General features: G+C 35.6%; 5 protein-coding genes across 5 annotated transcripts; 4 read left to right on the top strand and 1 right to left on the bottom strand.

Annotated features, from left to right (window-relative positions):
- Positions 1-148: 148 nt before the first annotated feature.
- Positions 149-1,825, bottom strand: LOC128197750 (uncharacterized). The gene is made up of 2 exons (XM_052880413.1): positions 1,141-1,825; positions 149-795 (listed from the first exon to the last, which is right to left on the bottom strand). The coding sequence occupies exons 1-2, from the start codon at positions 1,572-1,574 to the stop codon at positions 510-512; spliced, it is 720 nt and encodes a 239-aa protein (XP_052736373.1). The 5' UTR covers positions 1,575-1,825; the 3' UTR covers positions 149-509.
- A 646-nt stretch (positions 1,826-2,471) lies between these two features.
- On the top strand, positions 2,472-6,554 carry LOC108338703 (uncharacterized). The gene is made up of 3 exons (XM_017575747.2): positions 2,472-2,799; positions 3,786-5,087; positions 5,996-6,554. Exons 1-3 carry the CDS (start codon positions 2,617-2,619, stop codon positions 6,221-6,223), a joined length of 1,713 nt encoding a protein of 570 aa, XP_017431236.1. The 5' UTR covers positions 2,472-2,616; the 3' UTR covers positions 6,224-6,554.
- Positions 6,555-6,685: 131 nt separating this feature from the next.
- On the top strand, positions 6,686-10,356 carry LOC108337785 (receptor-like protein 7). Its single transcript, XM_052880488.1, has one exon. The coding sequence runs from the start codon at positions 7,420-7,422 to the stop codon at positions 10,243-10,245; it is 2,826 nt and encodes a 941-aa protein (XP_052736448.1). The 5' UTR covers positions 6,686-7,419; the 3' UTR covers positions 10,246-10,356.
- Positions 10,357-16,120: 5,764 nt separating this feature from the next.
- LOC108336548 (receptor-like protein 9DC3) lies at positions 16,121-18,242 on the top strand. Its single transcript, XM_052880490.1, has 2 exons — positions 16,121-16,441; positions 17,783-18,242. The coding sequence occupies exons 1-2, from the start codon at positions 16,129-16,131 to the stop codon at positions 18,124-18,126; spliced, it is 657 nt and encodes a 218-aa protein (XP_052736450.1). The 5' UTR covers positions 16,121-16,128; the 3' UTR covers positions 18,127-18,242.
- Positions 18,243-18,938: 696 nt separating this feature from the next.
- On the top strand, positions 18,939-22,222 carry LOC128197767 (receptor-like protein 7). The gene has a single exon (XM_052880489.1). The coding sequence runs from the start codon at positions 19,382-19,384 to the stop codon at positions 22,181-22,183; it is 2,802 nt and encodes a 933-aa protein (XP_052736449.1). The 5' UTR covers positions 18,939-19,381; the 3' UTR covers positions 22,184-22,222.
- The last annotated feature ends 1,394 nt before the right edge of the window (positions 22,223-23,616 follow it).

Genomic DNA, 23,616 nt, shown 5'->3' with positions numbered 1-23,616 from the left:
ATTTGTATGTGCAAAATAACAACAGACTAACAATATAGCTGTCCAGTGTCATAACAATGGAGCTTTAATGGCTGGTGACAGTCTTGTATACATTCTTTTCTTCATATAGGAGAATACTCCGCTGGGGACGAGAATCCAAGAAGAAATGGGAAGCAAGAAATGTTCAATTATAAATAACAGTTTCTTTACAAACTGTGTTGGTTAACATGCATAAAGTGAAGATTCCAATTAGACATTGATATCTTTGAGGCTTATGATTTCCACGTGCATAACATTACTATAAGATCCAGAAAAACCTACCCTTGTATGTATGTCATGATCAAGAGAGACGCTGAAGAGGCACCATGAACATGGAAGAAACGAAGTGGGTGGTCCAAATCAACGAGGAGCTCAAGAATGATGGTATCTCAGCAGTGTATGAAAAGGAGCAATGGCAGAGGCATTCCATATACAAGATACCTTCACGAGTCACTGCATTGAACGAAAGGGCGTACAAGCCTCAAGCAGTGTCATTTGGTCCTTATCATCATGGGGAAGAGCATTTGAAGGACATGGAAGATCACAAGCATCGAGCTCTGCTCCATTTTCTCAAGAGGTGCAAAAAGCCTATTGAGCTTATCTTCCACTGCATGGATCAAGTGGTTGAAGAGTTGAGAGGCTCGTACAATCCACTGGATGAAATCTGGATGCAGTACAGAGCAAGGTTCGTGCAGATGATGATTGTTGATGGGTGTTTCATGTTGGAGATTCTGAGAGCCAATGATGGTGTTCCGGATGATTATGCAGACAATGATCCTGTGTTTGGACAACACGGGAAACTTAATGTGGTGCCATATATCAAACGTGACATGCTTATGCTCGAGAATCAGTTGGCCTTCACGGTTCTTCGTATATTGATTGAGCTTGAGAATGACACAAACCAGGTAACCCATTGTTGATTTTTTGCAGAAAGAGTGTAAATTACATTACATGTTTCTAAACTGACTCGGAAATTCGTATATATGATAGGGAGAAGAGTTACTGATGAAGCAAATGTTGAAGTTCTTCTCCGCAGGCACATCTGAAACAAGAACCCTAGGCAAATGCACGCACATGTTGGACGTCTACAGAAAGAGCCTCATCTACCAAGGACCCACTCACCGAACTCGAGTCTCCAAACCAAAACGCAGAAGAAGGTTCCACGACGACGACGAGATCATCCGCTCCGCAACAGAGCTCCAGGACGCCGGAATCCGCTTCATGAAAAGCCGCACACACAGCCTCGGCGACGTCTCCTTCGGCGGCGGCGTGCTTCGGCTCCCAATCCTAGTGGTTGACGACACCACCGAGTACATGTTCCTGAACCTGATCGCCTTCGAGCGGCTCCACGCGGAAGCAGGAAACGACGTCACCTCGTACATATTCTTCATGGACACCATCATAGACAGCGAGATGGACGTGGCGCTTCTACACCGGAACGGCATTCTGGTGAACGCTCTCGGCAGCGATAAGGCGGTTGCGAAGCTGTTCAACTCGCTTTCGAAGGACACTGCTGTGGATCCGCATGGAGTTTTAGATGTGGTGAGGATGAGCATGAGTAACTACTGCAAGAAACCATGGAACATGTGGCGCGCAAATCTCATTCAAACCTACTTCAGAAACCCTTGGGCTATTGTATCGCTTGTTGCTGCGGTTTTTCTCTTCGCCCTTACCATTGTTCAAACCGTTTACACCATTGCTCAGTTTTATCAACCTTCAACTCCTAACTCCTCCTCCTTCGTCAAACCTTCTCCAAAACCATGGCACCGACCCTGATTCATTCATATTCGTCACTGCTTCAGCTTAATTATTCTTTGTTTTTATCTTTTCTCCCCCTTCAACTTTTATTTATTCTAAATCATTACTTTTCATTCTGGCTCATTTATATTTGTTTTAAATTTTATTTTTAATTATTGAAGATTTTTAAAATTTTTGGAATTAGTTAAAAACTAGAGACAAAACTTTCATAGGGAAATATCAATGTTTTTTTTAATTGATGTTGGACTTTGTATATATTTGAGATAAGGTTAGGGAGTAAGAAAGTGGTAAGAAAAAGAGTGTCATTATCATTTTCAAAATAAAAATTACAAAATCTTAATCTTCTCCTAAATAAGATGACACGGAGTAAAAAGTGGTAAAAAATAGTGTTATATTATTATTATTATTTTTTGGTAAAACATGAAAATAGAAAGTTATAATCAATATAATTTTTTATATACAGCTCTTAAATTTTTTTTATACGAAATTACCTTTTTTTTTTAATATTATAGGCGACGTTGAGAGTACATGCAGTCAAGGTAGCCATGGAATCTACGTTTGCGATGACTTAAAGAAAGAAAACAAAATTCAATATTTACAAGTTTCGTAAAACATGAAAGACGGGTTTAGACGGAAAAGAAAGGCCCAGACTTTTCTAGAACCAAACAGCTAAATATTAAAACATTAAATTAAATTCGTCTACGAAGCACACCGACCAAGAACAATAAAAGGGAAAACAAACAGCAATGGTTTATTCAAAATTCAGTTCTTGATTCGATTTGATTCTTTCACAAATTGGAACTCCTTTTCTTAATCAGCACCAACATCACATAGAGAGAGATGGATTTCGAGCTGAGGAGAGCGAGAGAAAAGTTAGAGAAAGAGCAGAGGGAGAGGAAAGAAAGAGCAAGATTGAAAGTGCTGAAGGAAAGAAAGGCCAAAGAAGAGGCCCAGAAGCAAAAGGAAGCCCTTGAAGCTGTTCAAAGATCTCGTCGTATTGATGCGGTACAAGCACAACTCAAGGTATCCACACCCTTTTCACCCCTTTCATTAGTATCAAACCCTTTCGTTCTTCTTCAATATGTTCTTTTTCAAAGGGTAATCTTGTTATTGGGTCCTTCTCTGTGTTAAATTGTTGAGAATTAGAGATGTAATACTGTGGATTGTTCTTTAGAGATATTAACTTTGAAGCAAAAGTAGGTAGGGTTGGACAATCTGACACGTGAAATTGATGGCACGTATTCCAGCCCTTTTGCCATCTCCAGATTTTGCATTTTTGTTTTTTTGTTTTTGGCTGTTCAGTATTTTACGTCTACCTTTTGCTAGTAACAGGCCTTGTCATTTGTCAGATCATGCCCTAGGATGATTATCTCACTCCATAAATTAATCCTTCAGTTGGTCCTTGTAGTTTAAGAGCGAGGGTAGTCCAATTTCCACTTACAATGCTTCTTTTTTTTTCTTTTTTTTTTATGTCTATTACCATTGATTTTATGCTCCCTGATTTTCTACCTTTGTGTTAATGATGAATCATTTTTATGCCTTTTACGACATATGGCTGTAAAAACGCTTTCTTTATACTTGTACAAAAGTATGATTCAACAATTATGTTCATTGAAAAGTTCAAATTGAGTGGAGTATTCAGAGTAGTCCATGCCGGATTTTTCTATACTCCTTGCTGGGTCAAGTACGGGAATTGTTTTGTGATGTGTTACGGTGGTGTGATTGTCAAACCTTCAATAGTGGTATATTAAAAAGAGCTAGTTGGTGTCGAACAACCGTTCACACCAAAGTTTGAGCTGTTAGCCGTGGCCTAGAAAGAGTTTAATCTCTAACATGACCCTTTAAGGAGTAGTAGGCTTTTGAGGGGCTCAACTAGTGAATGTAATCTTGCTAATATACGTATGCAAATGTTTACCTTATCTTCAGGCACAAAATTTGTGGCTGCAAATACTTCCTTTATGTTTACATTGTTAGTGTGGAAATACTAAGTGGTTCCCTTCTCAATTCAGGCTGACCAACAGATGCAAGAAAACCTACTTGCTGGCAGAGGAATAGTATTTTATCGACTACTAGAGGCTGTACCCTATCAAGGCGGTGGAGATAAGATCAAGCTTCCCCCTTCTTGCTTCACCGAACTGTCTGATCAGGGTGCTTTTGATAAGGGACCCTTATACTTTCAATTGTCATTAGTTCAAGAAAGCTCTTCAAGCATCCAAGATATTGATAAAGAGAAACAAGGGACCACCCATTCAGGAGTTTTAGAATTCACTGCTGATGAAGGTTCGGTGGGACTTCCTCCTCATGTTTGGAATAATTTATTTTCCGAAGGCACACCAGAATCTCCATTAGTAGAAATCCGCTATGTTTGGCTTCCAAAAGGGACATATGCAAAACTTCAACCTGAAAGAGTAGGATTTTCTGACTTGCCAAATCATAAGGCTATACTTGAAACTTCTCTTCGGCAGCATGCTACCCTTTCTCAAGGTGACATTCTAACTGTAAACTACGGAGAACTTGCATACAAATTAAGGGTCCTGGAGTTAAAACCTTCTTCAAGTGTATCTGTTTTAGAAACAGATATTGAAGTTGACATAGTTGATCCTGATACCTCTTCAGAAAAGACAGATGAGCATGTTTTAATGCCACTTTCATTCGGAATGTCACAAATTGGAACAGTAGAAGAAGGAAAGTTTGTGTATTATAAATTTTCTGTAGACAATAATATCATATGGGAGAAACTATCTTCTGGGAATTCTTGTATTGAGGTAAAACTAGAATCAGAGACTGGTGGGGGGGACACTGATCTTTTTATCTCTAAACACCCTCTCATATTCCCTACCCGACATCAGCATGAGTGGTCATCTCATGATATTGGCTCAAAGACTTTGATTCTTAGCTCTAAAGATGAAAGCTTGAGTGTGGGAACCTACAGCATTGGTATCTATGGCTTCAAGGGAGTGACTAAGTATAAAATATCAGTAGTGGTCCAGGAGAATTTCAACCAAAAGGTTGGTCAGCAAGCATCATCTTCTGTGTCATCTATGGAAATGGATACTGAACAATGTAGGAACTGCAAACATTATATACCCACTAGGACTATTGCACTGCATGAAGCCTACTGTAGGAGGCACATTGTTGTATGTCAGCGTGCAGGCTGTGGAGTTGTTCTTAGGATTGAAGAGTTCAATAACCACGTTCACTGTGACAGATGTGGTCAGGCATTCCAGCAGGTAGAATTAGAAAAGCACATGAAAGTTTTTCATGAGCCACTTCACTGCCCGTGTGGAATAACCCTCGAGAAAGAGCAAATGGTAAGCTGCACATCGCGTTCTTTCTCTTTTCAATGTTCTTTTCTTCTTTTTGTCTATATCTGCGATTCATTATTTACTGTGTCATGTTGATGCTATTATCTTGATACTATTATGTCTATCCAAATTTATATCTTTCTGAGATAGGTGAGTTTAATTTGGAGAATTAGTCTTTGAAGTATGGAATTATACTTGTTTTTCGAAAGGTTATCTGACTGGCGTGTTAGATCCTTCTAGAAGTTCCAAGTGTAGTGTTGGGAGTTGAGTTTAAAGCCATTTCTAAGTGTCTTGAAATTTTGATTACAATAATACAGGGCTTGGGGAGTGACAATTGAAATAATGATTTTTTCCGCCAAACCATTAGCTTCTTGTATCCAGCTAAGCACATAATTTTCCTTTGTCCATGTTCAACAACAGTAAACTTCCTCTGTCCATATTTATTGCTACTGTCGTCAATTAGAAGCATTTTATTGACGGAATATCATGTGAATTATGATGGGACTTCAAATTTTGAAAAGGTGAGAAGCTAAACTGTGATATTTGGCATGATGGCTGGTACACACATCCCTGCTTTCCATTTTTATTCCGGATGACAGGAATCTCAAATTTTCTTATATCTTCATAGTAAGAAATGTCCTATGTTTTAGTTTCCGGAACTTTTGGAGAGTAGGGTTTACTGCCTATCAACAACATTTGGAGAGGTTTAAGGAGATGGATGTATTTCAAACGAGCATGTTTGGCCTTCCCATTTGAGAAATTGGAATTAATTAAGAGGCATGAATTCTTGAAATGTGTATCTTCTTAACTTCTTAATCTTAAGTAATTTCTTAGTCTTAAGGAGTGTAGGGATCCTGAAGTTTGTCTTTTGTTGTCAATTTGTATAAAATATGACTAAGTTTTCCTTGTACTAGGTGGAACATCAAGCTTCTGTTTGCCCCCTCCGTCTTATTACATGCCGGTTTTGTGGTGATATGGTTCAAGCTGGAAATTCTGCCATGGATGTCCGTGACAGATTAAGAGGTTTGTCAGAGCATGAGAGTGTTTGTGGTTCCAGGACTGCCCCCTGTGATTCTTGTGGGCGTTCCGTGATGTTGAAAGACATGGACATTCACCAAATTGCTGTTCATCAAAAAGGCTAATTCTCATATTTCATCATAACAACTTGTTAAGGATTGCATCTACGTAATAAATAGACATTAAAAGAAACAGAAGGAAATTAAAGAACAAGAAGACTGGTAGATGGCGTAGCAGAAACATCCCTATGTTATACAATGGGCAACCGGCTGCGGATATATTCAACTGTCGCAGTTCTTGTTATTCATTATGTAGGAAATTATGATTATGAATCACTTCTCTTTCTTTGTGGAAATTATTTGATGCAGTATGCTTACATTACAATTTTTTGTGCAGAAGTAAAATTTACAATTCTTTATAAATATTTGGTTAAAGAAATCACTTGTAAGTTTGAAAGACTTGAAACAACTCAGGTGAACGGTTGTCTCATGATAGTGAATTTGCATTTCAAGAAATCAAATCTCAAAAGTACTAATCTAGGATTGTTATTCTAATACACATCTTTAGTTGATATTTAATTAAAATTTGAAAAATAAAAGTGAAAAGGAAAATCAGAAGAATAAAATGAGAGTGGATAACTATAATTGGCAGTAAATTTATTTCTGTGAAAGTACGAGATACTTATTCTCTCATAATATAAACAATTTAAAATGTGAGCATAAATTTATGCAGTACACATTACTCGTATTTTACCTTTCCACTTTCTTTCTTTTCCTTTCTAGATAGAGATTAAATGGAAAAGTAATATCTAAATATTTTATTTACTTTCGCTCTTTATATATGTTTTTTTGTTTCTATACAGTTGGATGGAAGTTAATGTGAAAGAAATTTAAATAACCTTTTGCTGTTGTTTTTAAGTATTTGTCCGTTTACTTGTTCATTTTTTAACAATTACTTTCACATGTCTGAGTTTACATGAAATAATAGTTATTAATGAAAAGAATGACATAGTTACTTTCAATTAAACTATAAATTATTTCCCATAAAAATTATTTAAATTTTGCTCGCAGCAGTGTAATGGCTTGTTCTGTCTGTCTTACATCACAAAGTAGAAAGAAAAGGACAAAGAGAAAATAATAAATCTGACAAATACAAAGCATAGAAATATTTAAGTAAAATATAAACTATATGTTCATAATAATCGTAGGAGCCTCACCAAGCTTTAAATTTGAAGTTTGTCAATTGGGTGCATTCCAAGTCTTTTACTTGGAAGAGAAGAAAACAAAGAGGAAAACTATTGTGCACAAAGATCTTCTCCTATATGGGGTGCTTTCTATTGCCATATGTTATATTCCATTTCCTGCTTTTCAATTTTCCTTTGTACACTTGTTTATGTAACCATCATGATAAATCTTCCTTATTACAATTCAAAAGCTCAGTTACTGTCAACACTTCACATTATTATTCATGGCTTGATGATGTATGTTCCTCTTTTCCCTCAAAGACAGAATCTTGGACAAACGGAACAAATTGTTGCGAGTGGAATGGAGTCACATGCGACATGGCTGGCAACGTGATTGGTCTTGACCTTAGCTGCAGTCATCTTCAAGGTCAATTTCATCCCAATAGCACCATCTTTAGCTTAAACCACCTTCAACAACTCAACCTAGCCTACAACGATTTTTCTGGGTCTTCATTATCTTCTGGAATTGGTGATCTTGTGAATCTATTGCATCTAAATTTATCATCCTCTGTATTTAATGGTAATGTTCCCTCCACAATCTCTCACTTGTCAAAGTTAGTATCACTTGATCTCAGTAGCGACTGGGGATCAGTTGATGATCCTATGCCCTACCTGTCTATCAGAATTGATCCATACACTTGGAACAAACTCATTCACAATGCAACTAAGTTAAGAGAGATTCATTTAGATGGCACGGACATGTCTTCTATCACAGAGAACTCTTTGCTATTGCTAACCAATCTGTCTTCCACTTTGGTCTCCCTTAGTCTCTCAAGCACCAAATTATATGGGAAATTTCCAAGTGGCGTGCTCTCTTTACCAAATCTTCAAAAATTAGATCTTTCATCTAATGAATGGCTAAGAGGTGAACTTCCAAAATCTAACTTGAACACTCTGATGAGGTACTTGGATCTCTCTGACACTGCTTTCTCAGGAGAAATTCCTAATTCCATAGGCCAGTCGAAGTCTTTTAACTATATCAGTCTTGGTAATTGCAAATTTGGTGGATTGATTCCCACGTCATTGTTTCATCTAACTCAACTTTCTCTTTTAGATTTATCAGGCAATGGCTTAGTTGGCCCCATTTCATCTATAATCACTCAATTTCCAAAATTACACACTCTACAATTAGCTGGTAACAAGTTAAATGGGACGATTCCAAGTTGGTGTTATTCTCTACCCTCCTTATCACAGTTGTCTCTCAATGACAATCAGCTCACAGGCTCAGTTGGTGAATTCTCAACTTATTCTTTAAAGTATTTGGATCTCTCTAGAAACAAACTGCAAGGTGATTTTCCAAATTCAATATTTGAGTTGGAAAATCTTGTTGGCTTGAGTTTGTCATCAAATAACTTAGCAGCTCTTGTGGATTCTCACCAATTTTTAAAGCTAAAAAATCTACTTTTACTTGATCTTTCTCGCAATGCTTTTATCTCTGTCAACTTCGATAACAGTGTTGATATCTTACCCAACCTTCAATTCTTATATTTATCCTCCTGTAACATAAGTACTTTTCCCAAATTCTTAGCTAGTCTTCAAAATATGAAAGTATTGGATCTGTCTAATAACAAAATTCGTGGAAGCATTCCCCAAGGATTTCATGAGCAGCTCTTGCACTGGAAGGACTTTGACACTATCGATCTGAGTTCTAACAAGCTGCAGGGAGATCTTCCAATTCCACCCAGTGGCACAGCACACTTTCTAATATCAAATAATGAGCTAAGTGGGGAAATTTCTTCAAAAATGTGCAATGCAAGCTCTCTCCGTATACTCAACCTGGCTCACAACAACTTGACAGGCCACATTCCACAATGCCTGGGAACATTCCCTTCTCTTGAAGTGTTAGATTTGCAAATGAATAACCTTCACGGAAACATACCACAAAACTTTCTTGAGGAAAATGCATTTGAGACAATAAAGTTAAATGGCAACAAGTTCAAGGGACCATTACCGCAGTCTTTGGCTAACTGCACAAAGCTCCAAGTTTTGGACCTTGGAAACAATGACATCGAGGATACATTTCCCCATTGGCTGGAAACTCTGCAAGAGTTACAGGTACTCAGTCTACGGTCAAATAAATTTCATGGTGTCTTCACTTCTTTCGGTACTGAGCATCCATTTCCCATGTTGAAAATATTTGATGTATCTGATAACAACTTCAGTGGCCCTTTGCCAGCATCATACATTAAGAACTTTCAAGGAATGATGAACGTTAGTGACAACCAAACTCGTTCTCTATATATGGGTACTCATGGATTATACAATGATTCTATAGTGATCGTAATGAAAGGTCAACGCATGGAGCTGGAGAGGATATTAACTGCTTTCACAACTATTGATTTATCATACAACATGTTCGAAGGAGAAATTCCAGAAGCCATTGGAGAACTGATTTCTCTCAAAGGACTTAACCTTTCACACAATGGAATCACTGGTACCATTCCACAATCTTTGAGTCATTTGAGAAATTTGGAATGGTTGGATCTCTCATGGAACCAGTTGAAGGGTGAGATTCCAATGGCTTTGAGTAGTTTGAATTTTCTGGCGGCGTTGAACCTTTCACAGAACCAGTTTGAGGGAGTGATACCTACAGGTGGACAATTTATCACATTTGAAAATGATTCTTATGCTGGAAATCCAATGCTGTGTGGAATCCCTTTGTCAAAATCATGCAATGAGGATAAAGAATGGTCATCAATTTCAACACTTGATGATGAAGAATCAGGATTTGGGTGGAAAACTGTGACAGTGGGATATGCATGTGGGATGCTGTTTGGAATCATCTTGGGCTGTCATTCATTCTTCATTGGAAAACCTCAATGGCTTGCCACACTTGTTGAAGCTGTGTTCAATGTAAGAGTGGCAAAACAAAAGGCACAAACCTTGCAAATCGCTAAGGAATGAACTAGTTTAGATTAGTTCCGTCATTCTATTATGTTATACATTAATAGTATATTTTTTAAATACATGTTTATTTATATGATTATGGACCATAATACCAGTTTTCTCATCTTATATTTATCTTCAGAAAAAAATATATCTTTATCTTAATATTTAAGGGTATAAAATTTTTGTCCTCAACATTCCTTACCGAATAAGAATATATCTGTATATATTCAATTATTTATTATTTTAATATCAATTAATTATTTTTTATAAAATATAAATTACGATAAAAAATATAATATTATTAAATATTAAATATAAAAATATATTTTGTTTCTTTAATATTAATTTTTTTGGCCGGAATAGACAATTTAATAAAAACGCTTAATATTTAAGGATTTCACTTTTTATGTTAATGTCTTCTTAATTTTGTGTATTTGTGAGTTGGTTTGATGATAAAGTTATGTATTTTGAGTTGTTCTCAGTGAAATTGAAGGCGTTGGATGCTTATTAAATTTGGCGTTTCTAAAAGTAAATAGGATTGTGTGTAAATCACAACAATACAAAGATGTGAGCAAGATTAAGTTTTAAATTATAACTAGAAGGCTTAATATATTTTTTTCCCTATTTTTGTTTATTTTGTTCAGGATTCAACTTTTTTGAGTGTTTAATATAATTTAAATTTTTTGATTTTTTTTAATTTAGTCATTTTTCATGATGGCGCTTAAATCGTTAACAATACAGTATTCACGTGAACGACTTTTTTCATGATTAGTGATGTGGCCTGTCACGTCATCTCATTTTTTTCAACACACTCAGAAATCCTAGCTAGTCACCATGCCCTCCTTTCTACTGTCGTGCTACCATCAACCACCACAAATCGAAGTATCTCTTCAACCATCTCTTCAAGACACAACAACCACAACATCACCGCTGGCTCACCACTATTGTCACCATCTTCATTCGTGTGAAACCTGTAGAAAAAATAGGTCCAGAGTACGCCACCATCATCATCATTATTCACGCGAAACCTACAGAAAAACTAGACCTAAATGATGCCACCACCATCATCATCTTTGTTCACACGGGACCTACAGAAAAACCAGACCCAAATCGTAAACACAAATCGCGACACCATCATCACAAAAACCCTAATTTTTGAAGTGATTCTAGATTTGTGGTTTGTGATTACAGAAGATGGATTCATAAAGCTTTCATTCAGACTTGAAAAGCATGTAGGTGCAATGATTTTATTCCACATTGTAATTTCAGCTTCAAGTGATTCCAATGGCATTTTACACAAGAGAGAGGTGTGAAGGAGAACCAAAGGAGAGAGATATGTTGTGTGTTTTAAATTTGGTGGTTGCGCAACAACGAGGAGGAGGGCACGATGGCTGCCTAGGGTTTCAAGGTGTATTGGGAAGAAGATGAGATGACGTGACGAACCACGTCACAAAAAATGGAACAACTCATTTACTTATTGCTTACGTTAACACTGTGTCGTTAACTATATGTGTTACAGAAGACTGACATATAACTACTATGTTACAATCATCCATACAACTATGCATACATGTAGTCATATTAGTAAAGCAATAGAAACCGAGTTTTCAAAAAGAAGAATATTATACATAACAAAATCACCCTAAAACTATATTGTCACTGAATCAACTATTACATCATCATCTGCTCACAACATTAAGGTGATTAGTGAACAAAGAAACCTAAAAATGATGCTCCCTGATTTGTAACTCGTTGGGAGAGCCAATTTTTTGCGTAACAACTCAAATACTACCACTTTGGACTGTTATTTTCGCCCAAACGAGCAACAACTCGCCCAACATGGCCACAAAAACTCACCTTCCTCTCCTATTACACAATATTTGTCACCCACTTTAGGGTTAAATCAGATTTTAATAAATCTAAGTTTTGTAACCTCCATTTTAATGGTAAAATAATATTAAAATGAATATTACAAATATGATAATGGAACTACTATAAGAAAACAAACTTTACGAAAAACAAAATCTACACCAGTAAAATCATTTAACTTCCCAACTATTTCACCCCCACCTATTGTTGGAGCAAGGATCGCCTAGACATCTCCTGATCATCAAATAGATGATTAAGGAGTTAGAAATCTTAGAGAGAACGTAGAGAACTCTAGAAAAGTGGTTTCTAGAGAGATGTTTTAAAATAATGAAACTCTTTTATAACAAAACTACTTATAACTAAACCATTTAATATTAAAATAACCGAGTATCACTATTTTTAAACTATTATCACTTATAAAATACCATTTTCTGGGATTTTACATTATCTCTAACAAGAAAAATTTTCGTCATCGAAAATTCACTTATTGGATAGGAGGAACAACCTATTCTCCTCTCATTCTCTATCACAAACACCTATCTGAAAAGGATACTACTCCCCAACAACTTTACTAACATGAGAAACCTTTCCTTTATGCTAAAATGCTGTGTTAGCCCCTACTCTCAGCATGAATTCTCAACCTTTAAACTTCAACTATTACAGATCTTTCTTTCACATAACCAACCATATTGTGTCTGCCACACTACCAATCCCTTATCTAATTTTCACTGTTGCTTGTGAATATCTTCTAAAACTTCTACTAGCCTTGGCTTCTGAGTAACCCTTAACTAATCTCCTTTGACTTTCTATTGATCCCTTTTAAGAACTGACTTGATCACTACAACTTCTAATTTACCGTCAACTGTTAATCACTCTTGATCATCTTTAAACACACTCAATCTTATGACACTTTCACCTTCTTTTTTTACTGATCTTCACCCTTCAAGAACATAGTTTCCCACTATGTTATCTCATTACCAAGATAGAATTCTCGCATCTGTTACCGCGACAAAACCAAAAGTTCATCCATTGTTAAGCACTAAAATTAATACATTCACAGTTAGTTACATAAGTAAAATATATATATATACATGATGCTCATGTCTAAATAAAGTTGTGTATATATATCCCAAAGTAAAATAAAAATAAAAATGAAGTGTTACACCTAGAGGAAAATTGTAGGTGTGTAAACTTAGCTTTTGTTAACAGTGCAAAATGTAGTGATTGAAAGAAATGGAGAGACTCCCAGGACACATTTCAGAATTCATAACATATGAAATCAGTGAGTGAAATTGTTATTCTATTTCCACTTCTAATCTTATAATAATAAAAATAACTGCAAAATAATAGACAATAAAAAAATTGTCTTCACAAATATCCACAAATAAAATTAATAATAGACATAAAATGAGTACCTTTATTGTAATAAATATGTTTTTATGAAGGTTAAAAGGAGAAAATTTTAAGTTGATAAAAAAATATAATTGTATTTTGAGTTGAATTCTAAATATTTTAAAATAAAATAAAATGATTTTACCTTTAATATTTTTAAAATCATGGTCTATTTAAAATTTTAAATAATTTGACTTCATGCTAACTTTTCTTTACTCCTTCGTAAAATTTATATAATTTTTGTTCTCTTTCTTATCCTGTAAATTAGGAGATAGTTGAAATTGTAATATACTTAACTCAAATAAAAATAATAATAGTTTGGAGATTAGACTCTTTTGAATGTTGTTTGGACTATGTTCAAAGTGACTCTCGGAGTGGTTAGCCGGAGTGGTCCCTCTTGGCGGGTAACTCGGATGAATGGAGGGCTTTTAGGGTATTATGTTCAGAGGATGAATATTTCTACACAAAGAATTCTGAGAACTGTGTTTGAACTTGCTTGATTGTGAAGAGTCTTTAAGTGTCGAGTTTAGAAGACGAGTGTTTCTAAACATAAAGCTTTAAAAACTAATGCTTAATGTTGGGTTTTTAGAATTTCAGAGCCCAGAAAACGAATGCTTTTAAACTTAGGGATTAGTATTTAGTTTAATGTGTGACATTATATTATTAAATGAATATTACAAAATAATATAATATGTTGTTGAATTGTTTTTATTTACTTCTTTTGTGTTTGATTGCATCGTGATTTATCATTAGAGCTCAGATGGAGATATATAAGTGTGAAAAATAAAAAAAAAATATAATTTAAGACTTTTTATTTGATTTATGTATTTTATTCTACAATATTAAAACATTATGTAAATTGAGTGATTTTTATTATGAGTTAAATTTGAATTAGTTTGAAAATTAATGAATTTTATCTTGTTATGAGAATTGTGGTTTGAAGTGAATATATGTCTTTGAAACCCTGAAAGTTTGGGGTGCTACGGTCTTATGCTGGAGACTTTTGCCAAACATTTTTTCTTTTATTGCTCGATTACATGTTTTCAATATTTAAAGAACAATAAATCTTATTTGTTTTTCAAGGCATAACAAAAATGTAGTCTAAAAACAATGTTTTGTGATGGTAGAAAAGTTGTTCGACAGTAAAAAAAGTTATGTAATTAGATGTTTTAAAAATAGAGCATATTCTTTGTACTCTTTCTTTTATTTATAATTCTTTTTACCTGAGGATGTTGTCTGTCAGTGATATTACACTTATGTTTTAGTATCTTGTATGATTAAAACTAAATAAAAATTATATATATTTTGATCATTAACCTTGCTTAATAAATATCTATTATTTAATTCAACTTTCTGTTTTGTTTTTGAGAACACTCTGTTTAACCTTTTTCTTTGACTTAATTTGAAGTGCCTGAAAATAAATTTGTACTTGAGATAAAGTTGATGATTTTGGATATCCTATTCTCGTAGGAATGGTAAAGATTGATGTTTCTTTAAAACTTTTGTTACGATATATTTATTTTTTTATTTTTGAAAGATTCATAAACTTTAACGTAAAATAGAAGTTGGAAAATTGTGACACAATACTTCTCTTTCTTTGAAAGTTTCTACATGTAAGGATATAAATATAATTAATATTCATACTGAGCCTCTCCTCTTATTTCTTATCCTTTGACTAATACATAATTATCAAAATTCACACATGAAAACTATATAAGAAAGGAAATCTTGAATTATGAAAAAACTAAAAAAATTAATCGAGTAAGATTGTCTTACGGTTATCTCTATTAATAAAAGTAAAGAGGTCAAATTAGTGTATTTTTTGAACATTAAATATAAAAATACTAAATGTTTTTTTAAATGTCCATTTCAATATAGAATTTTTAGAGATTTCGATAACTTAAATAAAAATCTTTTTGATGAAATTTTTAGTGGTACTAGTGAAGATAAAATTAAAATTCCACACATCGTTGTCATTTGTATTAGAAAGTCTTAAAACCTTTAAATGTGGAAGACTTGGAAATTTCAAACATAATATACTTGTCATTTATTTTTTGAAATTGGTAGCCATCTTCACACATAAGACTTCAATATGAAATAGGAAAAAAAAATTAAAAAAAAATTGAGGAATTAGTTTGCTGATGTTATACTGATTAGAAAAAAAAAACTGTCACAAAATTATAATTTTTTTAAGGAAATGGTTTTTTTAGATGACCATACATAATTCTAAATGATTTACGTATATAATACAAATAAAATTAAGTATTATTAATATTTTTGTAAATTTAAAATAGGGCAATTTCTTATATATAGATTAAAGTTTGTGGATGGGTTGCATCCAAAATCCATATTTGTTCCTTATGAGATTATCAAATTTATAATCATGCCGGCGAAGATAAGATTAAGAAATTGCATTTGTCAGTTGTCATTTTGTATTAGAAAGTCTTCAGTCCTTTTGATGGTGGTAGGACTTGGAAATTTCAAAGATACTGCTTTCAATTACTTATTGACTTCTATGGTACAAAATAAATTAAGTATTATTAATTTTTTTTTGTTGTAAATTTAAAATAGGGCAGCTTCTTATATATAGATTAAAGTTTGTGGATGGGTTGCATAAAAAATCCATATTTGATCCGTATGAGATTAATGATGGGTTGGGTTTCAGTGTCATCCTTAATCATCTTCCTCTACTTCCTACTTCATTTTCCTTCCTACAATTGTTTGTTGTGCAATCCTCATGACAAATCTGCATTGTTACAACTCAAAAACTCATTTTTTGTCAACTCTTCCTTTCAGTTTCTTTTGGAGTATGATCATTGTTCCTCCTCACATTCTTCAGAGACAGAATCTTGGAAAAACATAACAGATTGTTGTGGGTGGGATGGGATCACGTGCGACACCAAGTCAGGCCATGTGATTGGTCTCCATCTTTATTGCAGTCATCTTAGAGGTAAATTACTAGGTCTTAATAGTTCCATTTTCAAGCTAAGGCATCTTCAACAACTTAGCCTTACTTTTAATGATTTCTTTGGATCTTCAATACACTCTTCGATCGGTAACCTTATCAACCTCACACATCTAACTTTATCTCCCTTTAGAATTAGTGGTGATCTTCCTTCCACAATCTCTCACTTATCAAAATTACAACATTTTCGTATCAGTAGCATGGACTCATTACTTGATGATCCCACCAAAAGTTACTCTAAAATTAGAATTGATGATTACACATGGAACAGACTCATTCACAACGCAACTAATTTACGAGAGATTTTTTTAGAAAAAGTGAACATGTCTTCTGTCGGAGAGAGCTCTTTGTCATTGTTAACTAATCTGTCATCTTCTTTAGTTTCTCTCCATCTCCCAAACACCCAAATCCAAGGGAAATTGCCCTCTAACATCCTCCATTTACCCAATCTCCAAGAGATAGATTTGTCACAGAATGAAAACCTCAGAGGTGAACTTCCAACGTCCAACTGGACTATTCCACTAAGAGTTTTGTCTCTCTTTGATACTGCTTTCTCAGGATACCTTTCCTATTCCATAGCCTACTTGAAGTCTCTTCACACACTAGATCTTTCCGGTTGCAATTTTGATGGATTTCTTCCACCATCATTGTCTAATCTTACTCAACTTTCTCTCTTGGATTTATCATATAATCAGTTGAAGGGATCAATACCACAATCTTTGGCTCGCTGTACAACACTTGAAGTTTTGGACCTTGGAAACAATAACATAGAGGATCTGTTTCCCTATTCGTTAGAAACTTTACCAAATTTACAGGTCCTCAGTTTACGGTCAAATAACTTTCATGGTATCATCACTTCTTCGGACACCAAACTTCCATTTCCCAAGTTAAGGATTTTTGACATATCCTATAACTATTTTACCGGAATCCTGCCAGTGTCATACGTCCACAACTTTCAAGGAATGGTGAATGTCAATGACAACCAAACTGGTTTGAAATATTTGGATAAGAAGATATTTACCATTTTCACAATCATTGATTTATCAAACAATATGTTTGAAGGAGAAATTCCGAAAGCCATTGGAGATTTGCATTATCTGCAAGGGCTTAACCTTTCACACAATAAAATCATTGGTATCATTCCATTGTCATTGGGTAGTTTAAACAATTTATACTGGTTGGACCTCTCATGGAACCAGTTGACGGTTGAGATTCCCATGTCACTAGGTAATTTAAGCAATTTGGAATTGTTAGATCTCTCATGGAACCAGTTGAAGGGTGAGATTCCCATGTCACTAAATAATTTAAGCTATTTGCAATTTTTAGATCTCTCATGGAACCAGTTTGAAGGAGTGATACCTACAAGTGCACAGTTAGCTACATTTTCAAATGATTCTTTTGCTGGAAATTTAAAGTTGTGTGGAATCCCTTTGTCAAATGCCTGCAACGAGGATAACAAAAGGCTACCAAATTCAACACTTGGCAAAGAAAAATCAAGATTTGGGTGGAAACCCGTTGTAACCGGATATGTCTGTGGGATGATCTATGGAATAGCATTGGCTTATAATGCATTCTTCATTAGAAAACCCCAATGGCTTATAAGACTTGTTAACGTTGTGTTAAATGTGAAACTGATAAAAACAAACAACAGAAACCGTGTAACTAGATGATGAAGAAATTAGTTTAGTGAGCTTTTGTTTTAATTATGTGTTTAAGGGTTTGTTGATTTTTATTTTTTTTGGTAAAGCTTGTTTGCATATGGAATGAAATCTCATCTGTTATAACATCATTGATTTATTCAGATGTGGAAAGGCATTGTAGAAAATTCACGCCTTCAAACTATAATAGTCACTGAAGTAGCAATGAAGAAACTGTACTGTTTTCTCGGGCGACTTACGTTTGCGAAAAAGTTGGAACTGTGTTTTATCGTTTGCGACTGACTAGTTCCAACCCGATCATCCCGTCAACCCAGGCCAACCTGACTAGTTCTCGAGTCAGTTGTTGTGGTTGCAACCACTTGTAAGATGCAATTAGTAGTGTAAGTTGTTGTGGGTTCTTGGATACTAGCCCTTGGTTGCTTTATTAAGGTGAAAGACTTGAAACAACTCAGGTGAATTTGCATTTTAAGAAATCAAATCTCAAAAGTACTAATATAGGAATGTTATTCTAAAACACATATTTAGTTGATATTTAATAACGCTAAAATAAAGTTCATTTTTCAATTAAAATTTAAAAATAAAAGTGAAAAGGAAAATCAGAAGAATGTATAAATAATTTTAATTGGCAGTAAATTATAATATAAACAATTTAAAATGTGAGCATAGATTGATGCAGTACACATTACTCGTATTTTACCTTTCCACTTTCTTTCTTTTCCTTTCTAGATAGAGATTAAATGGAAAAGTAATATCTAAATATTTTATTTACTTTCGCTCTTTATATATATGTTTTTTTGTTTCTATACAGTTGGATGGAAGTTAATGTGAAAGAAATTTAAATAACCTTTTGCTGTTGTTTTTAAGTATTTGTCCGTTTACTTGTTCATTTTTTAACAATTACTTTCACATGTCTGAGTTTACATGAAATAATAGTTATTAATGAAAAGAATGACATAGTTACTTTCAATTAAACTATAAATTATTTCCCATAAAAATTATTTAAATTTTGCTCGCAGCAGTGTAATGGCTTGTTCTGTCTGTCTTACATCACAAAGTAGAAAGAAAAGGACAAAGAGAAAATAATAAATCTGACAAATACAAAGCATAGAAATATTTAAGTAAAATATAAACTATATGTTCATAATAATCGTAGGAGCCTCACCAAGCTTTAAATTTGAAGTTTGTCAATTGGGTGCATTCCAAGTCTTTTACTTGGAAGAGAAGAAAACAAAGAGGAAAACTATTGTGCACAAAGATCTTCTCCTATATGGGGTGCTTTCTATTGCCATATGTTATATTCCATTTCCTGCTTTTCAATTTTCCTTTGTACACTTGTTTATGTAACCATCATGATAAATCTTCCTTATTACAATTCAAAAGCTCAGTTACTGTCAACACTTCACATTATTATTCATGGCTTGATGATGTATGTTCCTCTTTTCCCTCAAAGACAGAATCTTGGACAAACGGAACAAATTGTTGCGAGTGGAATGGAGTCACATGCGACATGGCTGGCAACGTGATTGGTCTTGACCTTAGCTGCAGTCATCTTCAAGGTCAATTTCATCCCAATAGCACCATCTTTAGCTTAAACCACCTTCAACAACTCAACCTAGCCTACAACGATTTTTCTGGGTCTTCATTATCTTCTGGAATTGGTGATCTTGTGAATCTATTGCATCTAAATTTATCATCCTCTGTATTTAATGGTAATGTTCCCTCCACAATCTCTCACTTGTCAAAGTTAGTATCACTTGATCTCAGTAGCGACTGGGGATCAGTTGATGATCCTATGCCCTACCTGTCTATCAGAATTGATCCATACACTTGGAACAAACTCATTCACAATGCAACTAAGTTAAGAGAGATTCATTTAGATGGCACGGACATGTCTTCTATCACAGAGAACTCTTTGCTATTGCTAACCAATCTGTCTTCCACTTTGGTCTCCCTTAGTCTCTCAAGCACCAAATTATATGGGAAATTTCCAAGTGGCGTGCTCTCTTTACCAAATCTTCAAAAATTAGATCTTTCATCTAATGAATGGCTAAGAGGTGAACTTCCAAAATCTAACTTGAACACTCTGATGAGGTACTTGGATCTCTCTGACACTGCTTTCTCAGGAGAAATTCCTAATTCCATAGGCCAGTCGAAGTCTTTTAACTATATCAGTCTTGGTAATTGCAAATTTGGTGGATTGATTCCCACGTCATTGTTTCATCTAACTCAACTTTCTCTTTTAGATTTATCAGGCAATGGCTTAGTTGGCCCCATTTCATCTATAATCACTCAATTTCCAAAATTACACACTCTACAATTAGCTGGTAACAAGTTAAATGGGACGATTCCAAGTTGGTGTTATTCTCTACCCTCCTTATCACAGTTGTCTCTCAATGACAATCAGCTCACAGGCTCAGTTGGTGAATTCTCAACTTATTCTTTAAAGTATTTGGATCTCTCTAGAAACAAACTGCAAGGTGATTTTCCAAATTCAATATTTGAGTTGGAAAATCTTGTTGGCTTGAGTTTGTCATCAAATAACTTAGCAGCTCTTGTGGATTCTCACCAATTTTTAAAGCTAAAAAATCTACTTTTACTTGATCTTTCTCGCAATGCTTTTATCTCTGTCAACTTCGATAACAGTGTTGATATCTTACCCAACCTTCAATTCTTATATTTATCCTCCTGTAACATAAGTACTTTTCCCAAATTCTTAGCTAGTCTTCAAAATATGAAAGTATTGGATCTGTCTAATAACAAAATTCGTGGAAGCATTCCCCAAGGATTTCATGAGCAGCTCTTGCACTGGAAGGACTTTGACACTATCGATCTGAGTTCTAACAAGCTGCAGGGAGATCTTCCAATTCCACCCAGTGGCACAGCACACTTTCTAATATCAAATAATGAGCTAAGTGGGGAAATTTCTTCAAAAATGTGCAATGCAAGCTCTCTCCGTATACTCAACCTGGCTCACAACAACTTGACAGGCCACATTCCACAATGCCTGGGAACATTCCCTTCTCTTGAAGTGTTAGATTTGCAAATGAATAACCTTCACGGAAACATACCACAAAACTTTCTTGAGGAAAATGCATTTGAGACAATAAAGTTAAATGGCAACAAGTTCAAGGGACCATTACCGCAGTCTTTGGCTAACTGCACAAAGCTCCAAGTTTTGGACCTTGGAAACAATGACATCGAGGATACATTTCCCCATTGGCTGGAAACTCTGCAAGAGTTACAGGTACTCAGTCTACGGTCAAATAAATTTCATGGTGTCTTCACTTCTTTCGGTACTGAGCATCCATTTCCCATGTTGAAAATATTTGATGTATCTGATAACAACTTCAGTGGCCCTTTGCCAGCATCATACATTAAGAACTTTCAAGGAATGATGAACGTTAGTGACAACCAAACTCGTTCTCTATATATGGGTACTCATGGATTATACAATGATTCTATAGTGATCGTAATGAAAGGTCAACGCATGGAGCTGGAGAGGATATTAACTGCTTTCACAACTATTGATTTATCATACAACATGTTCGAAGGAGAAATTCCAGAAGCCATTGGAGAACTGATTTCTCTCAAAGGACTTAACCTTTCACACAATGGAATCACTGGTACCATTCCACAATCTTTGAGTCATTTGAGAAATTTGGAATGGTTGGATCTCTCATGGAACCAGTTGAAGGGTGAGATTCCAATGGCTTTGAGTAGTTTGAATTTTCTGGCGGCGTTGAACCTTTCACAGAACCAGTTTGAGGGAGTGATACCTACAGGTGGACAATTTATCACATTTGAAAATGATTCTTATACTGGAAATCCAATGCTGTGTGGAATCCCCTTGTCAAAATCACGCTATGAGGATAAAGAATGGTCATCAATTTCAAGACTTGATGACGAAGAATCAGGATTTGGGTGGAAAACTGTGACAGTGGGATATGCATGTGGGATGCTGTTCGGAATCATCTTGGGCTGTCATTTATTATTCACTGGGAAACCTCAATGGCTTGTCACACTTGTTGAAGCTGTGTTCAATGTAAGAGTGACAAAACAAAACGTATAAACCTTGCAAATCGCTAAGGAATGAACTACATTATATTTGTCCTGCGATTCTATCATGTTATGCATTAATAGTATATTTTTTAAATACATGTTTATATTTATCATTAAGGATGACAGTTATTTCATATTTATCTTTAGAAAAAAATCGTCATACCCATATATTCATATTTAATTTAACAAGTATAAAATGTTTGAAGCACATATTCATATTTAATAAGTATAAAATATTTGAGTAATATATTATGAAACACTTTTACATTTATTTTATTTTACACGTAGTACAACAAGGGTATAAAGATAAAATGGTAATAAAAATATTAAGTTTTGTATTTTAAAAAATAAAAATAAAAAGTAAGTATTTCGACCGGATCCGTGGCGGACCCTGTTAAAACACACAAGTTTGTCGAAGACCGGGCGGACGATCATGAACGGTAGAGGCGGGCGGACGAACGATGAAGCTGCTATGGACCGAGCGGACGCTTTCTCACCAGCTGACGCATATCGAGCGGCTCTGGCGCCTGAGACACTAGAAGCTAACGAAAACTGGACGGTCGTTGCTGAATCCCACGAACTGAAGGAGGCCGAGCGGACGGTACAGTGACGCACTGACGCTGCTCCACACTCCAAGTCGGGCGGTCGTCCTCGTACTCCAAGCCCTGCTCCATACTCCAAGCCGGGCGGTCGGGTACCTGTCAAAGGCACTCCGACGCTCAAGTCAGTAATATGACAGAGCGGTTTGTGATGCATGTATGCATTGCATTCTCAGGAATTCTTCCCCGAAATCATACCTGGGACCTTTATTTATACTGATTGTAATGGGCTTTTACCTTTCGTGGGCCTGAAAACGGTCCAATCATACCTTAATCTTCATTAAGGGCTTTAATGAGTCATTAGTGTTTAATCGCGTAGTCGACATAGTGAATGACGGTCGTGACGGCCGGTCAGCAGGGTGACCGGCCGAGGATGTCAATCCTGGGAGGGACGGTCGAAACGGCCGGCCAGCAGGATGACCGGCCCAGGAATGTCAACCTGGGAGGGACGCTTGTGGCGGCCGCCCAGCAGGATAACCGGCCTAGGAATGTCAACCTGGGAGGGACGCTTGTGGCGGTCGTCCAGCAAGATAATCGGCCCAGGAATGTCATCCTGGGAGGGACGCTTGTGGCGTCCGCCCAACAGGATAACCGGCCTAGGAATGTCAACCTGGGAGGGACGCTTGTGGCAGTCGCCCAGCAGGGTACCGGTCACGATGCTACTCAGTCGGTCGGTCTGGATGGACGATCTTGGCGGGCCGCTCGTTCTTGATGGACGACCTTGGACGCTCGGTCATGATTGTGACCTGGGTGAACGGCATTGGTTTAACCGCTCGCTCGGTCTATGTGTCAGGAGGACCATCCGGTACAGTAAGTAAAGGTAAATTCGAAATGTAATTTTTCA

The sequence above is a fragment of the Vigna angularis genome, chromosome 7 (genome assembly GCF_016808095.1).
Source record: "Vigna angularis cultivar LongXiaoDou No.4 chromosome 7, ASM1680809v1, whole genome shotgun sequence".
NCBI classification, from domain to species: domain Eukaryota; kingdom Viridiplantae; phylum Streptophyta; class Magnoliopsida; order Fabales; family Fabaceae; genus Vigna; species Vigna angularis.
Note: the sequence above shows the minus strand (reverse complement) of the source record. Positions and strands in the feature narration are given on the sequence as shown.

Coding starts and splice junctions, on each gene's coding strand:
- LOC108336548 (XM_052880490.1), top strand. CDS start 16,129: ATGAGATTAATGATGGGTTGGGTTTCAGTGTCATCCTTAATCATCTTC. Junction 16,442..17,782: donor TTATTGCAGTCATCTTAGAG/GTAAATTACTAG, acceptor TGCAATTTTTAG/ATCTCTCATGGAACCAGTTT.
- LOC128197750 (XM_052880413.1), bottom strand. CDS start 1,574: ATGCTCATCCTCACCACATCTAAAACTCCATGCGGATCCACAGCAGTG. Junction 796..1,140: donor GGTTTGGAGACTCGAGTTCG/GTGAGTGGGTCC, acceptor GTCCAAACACAG/GATCATTGTCTGCATAATCA.
- LOC128197767 (XM_052880489.1), top strand. CDS start 19,382: ATGGGGTGCTTTCTATTGCCATATGTTATATTCCATTTCCTGCTTTTC.
- LOC108337785 (XM_052880488.1), top strand. CDS start 7,420: ATGGGGTGCTTTCTATTGCCATATGTTATATTCCATTTCCTGCTTTTC.
- LOC108338703 (XM_017575747.2), top strand. CDS start 2,617: ATGGATTTCGAGCTGAGGAGAGCGAGAGAAAAGTTAGAGAAAGAGCAG. Junction 2,800..3,785: donor CGGTACAAGCACAACTCAAG/GTATCCACACCC, acceptor TTCTCAATTCAG/GCTGACCAACAGATGCAAGA. Junction 5,088..5,995: donor CCCTCGAGAAAGAGCAAATG/GTAAGCTGCACA, acceptor TCCTTGTACTAG/GTGGAACATCAAGCTTCTGT.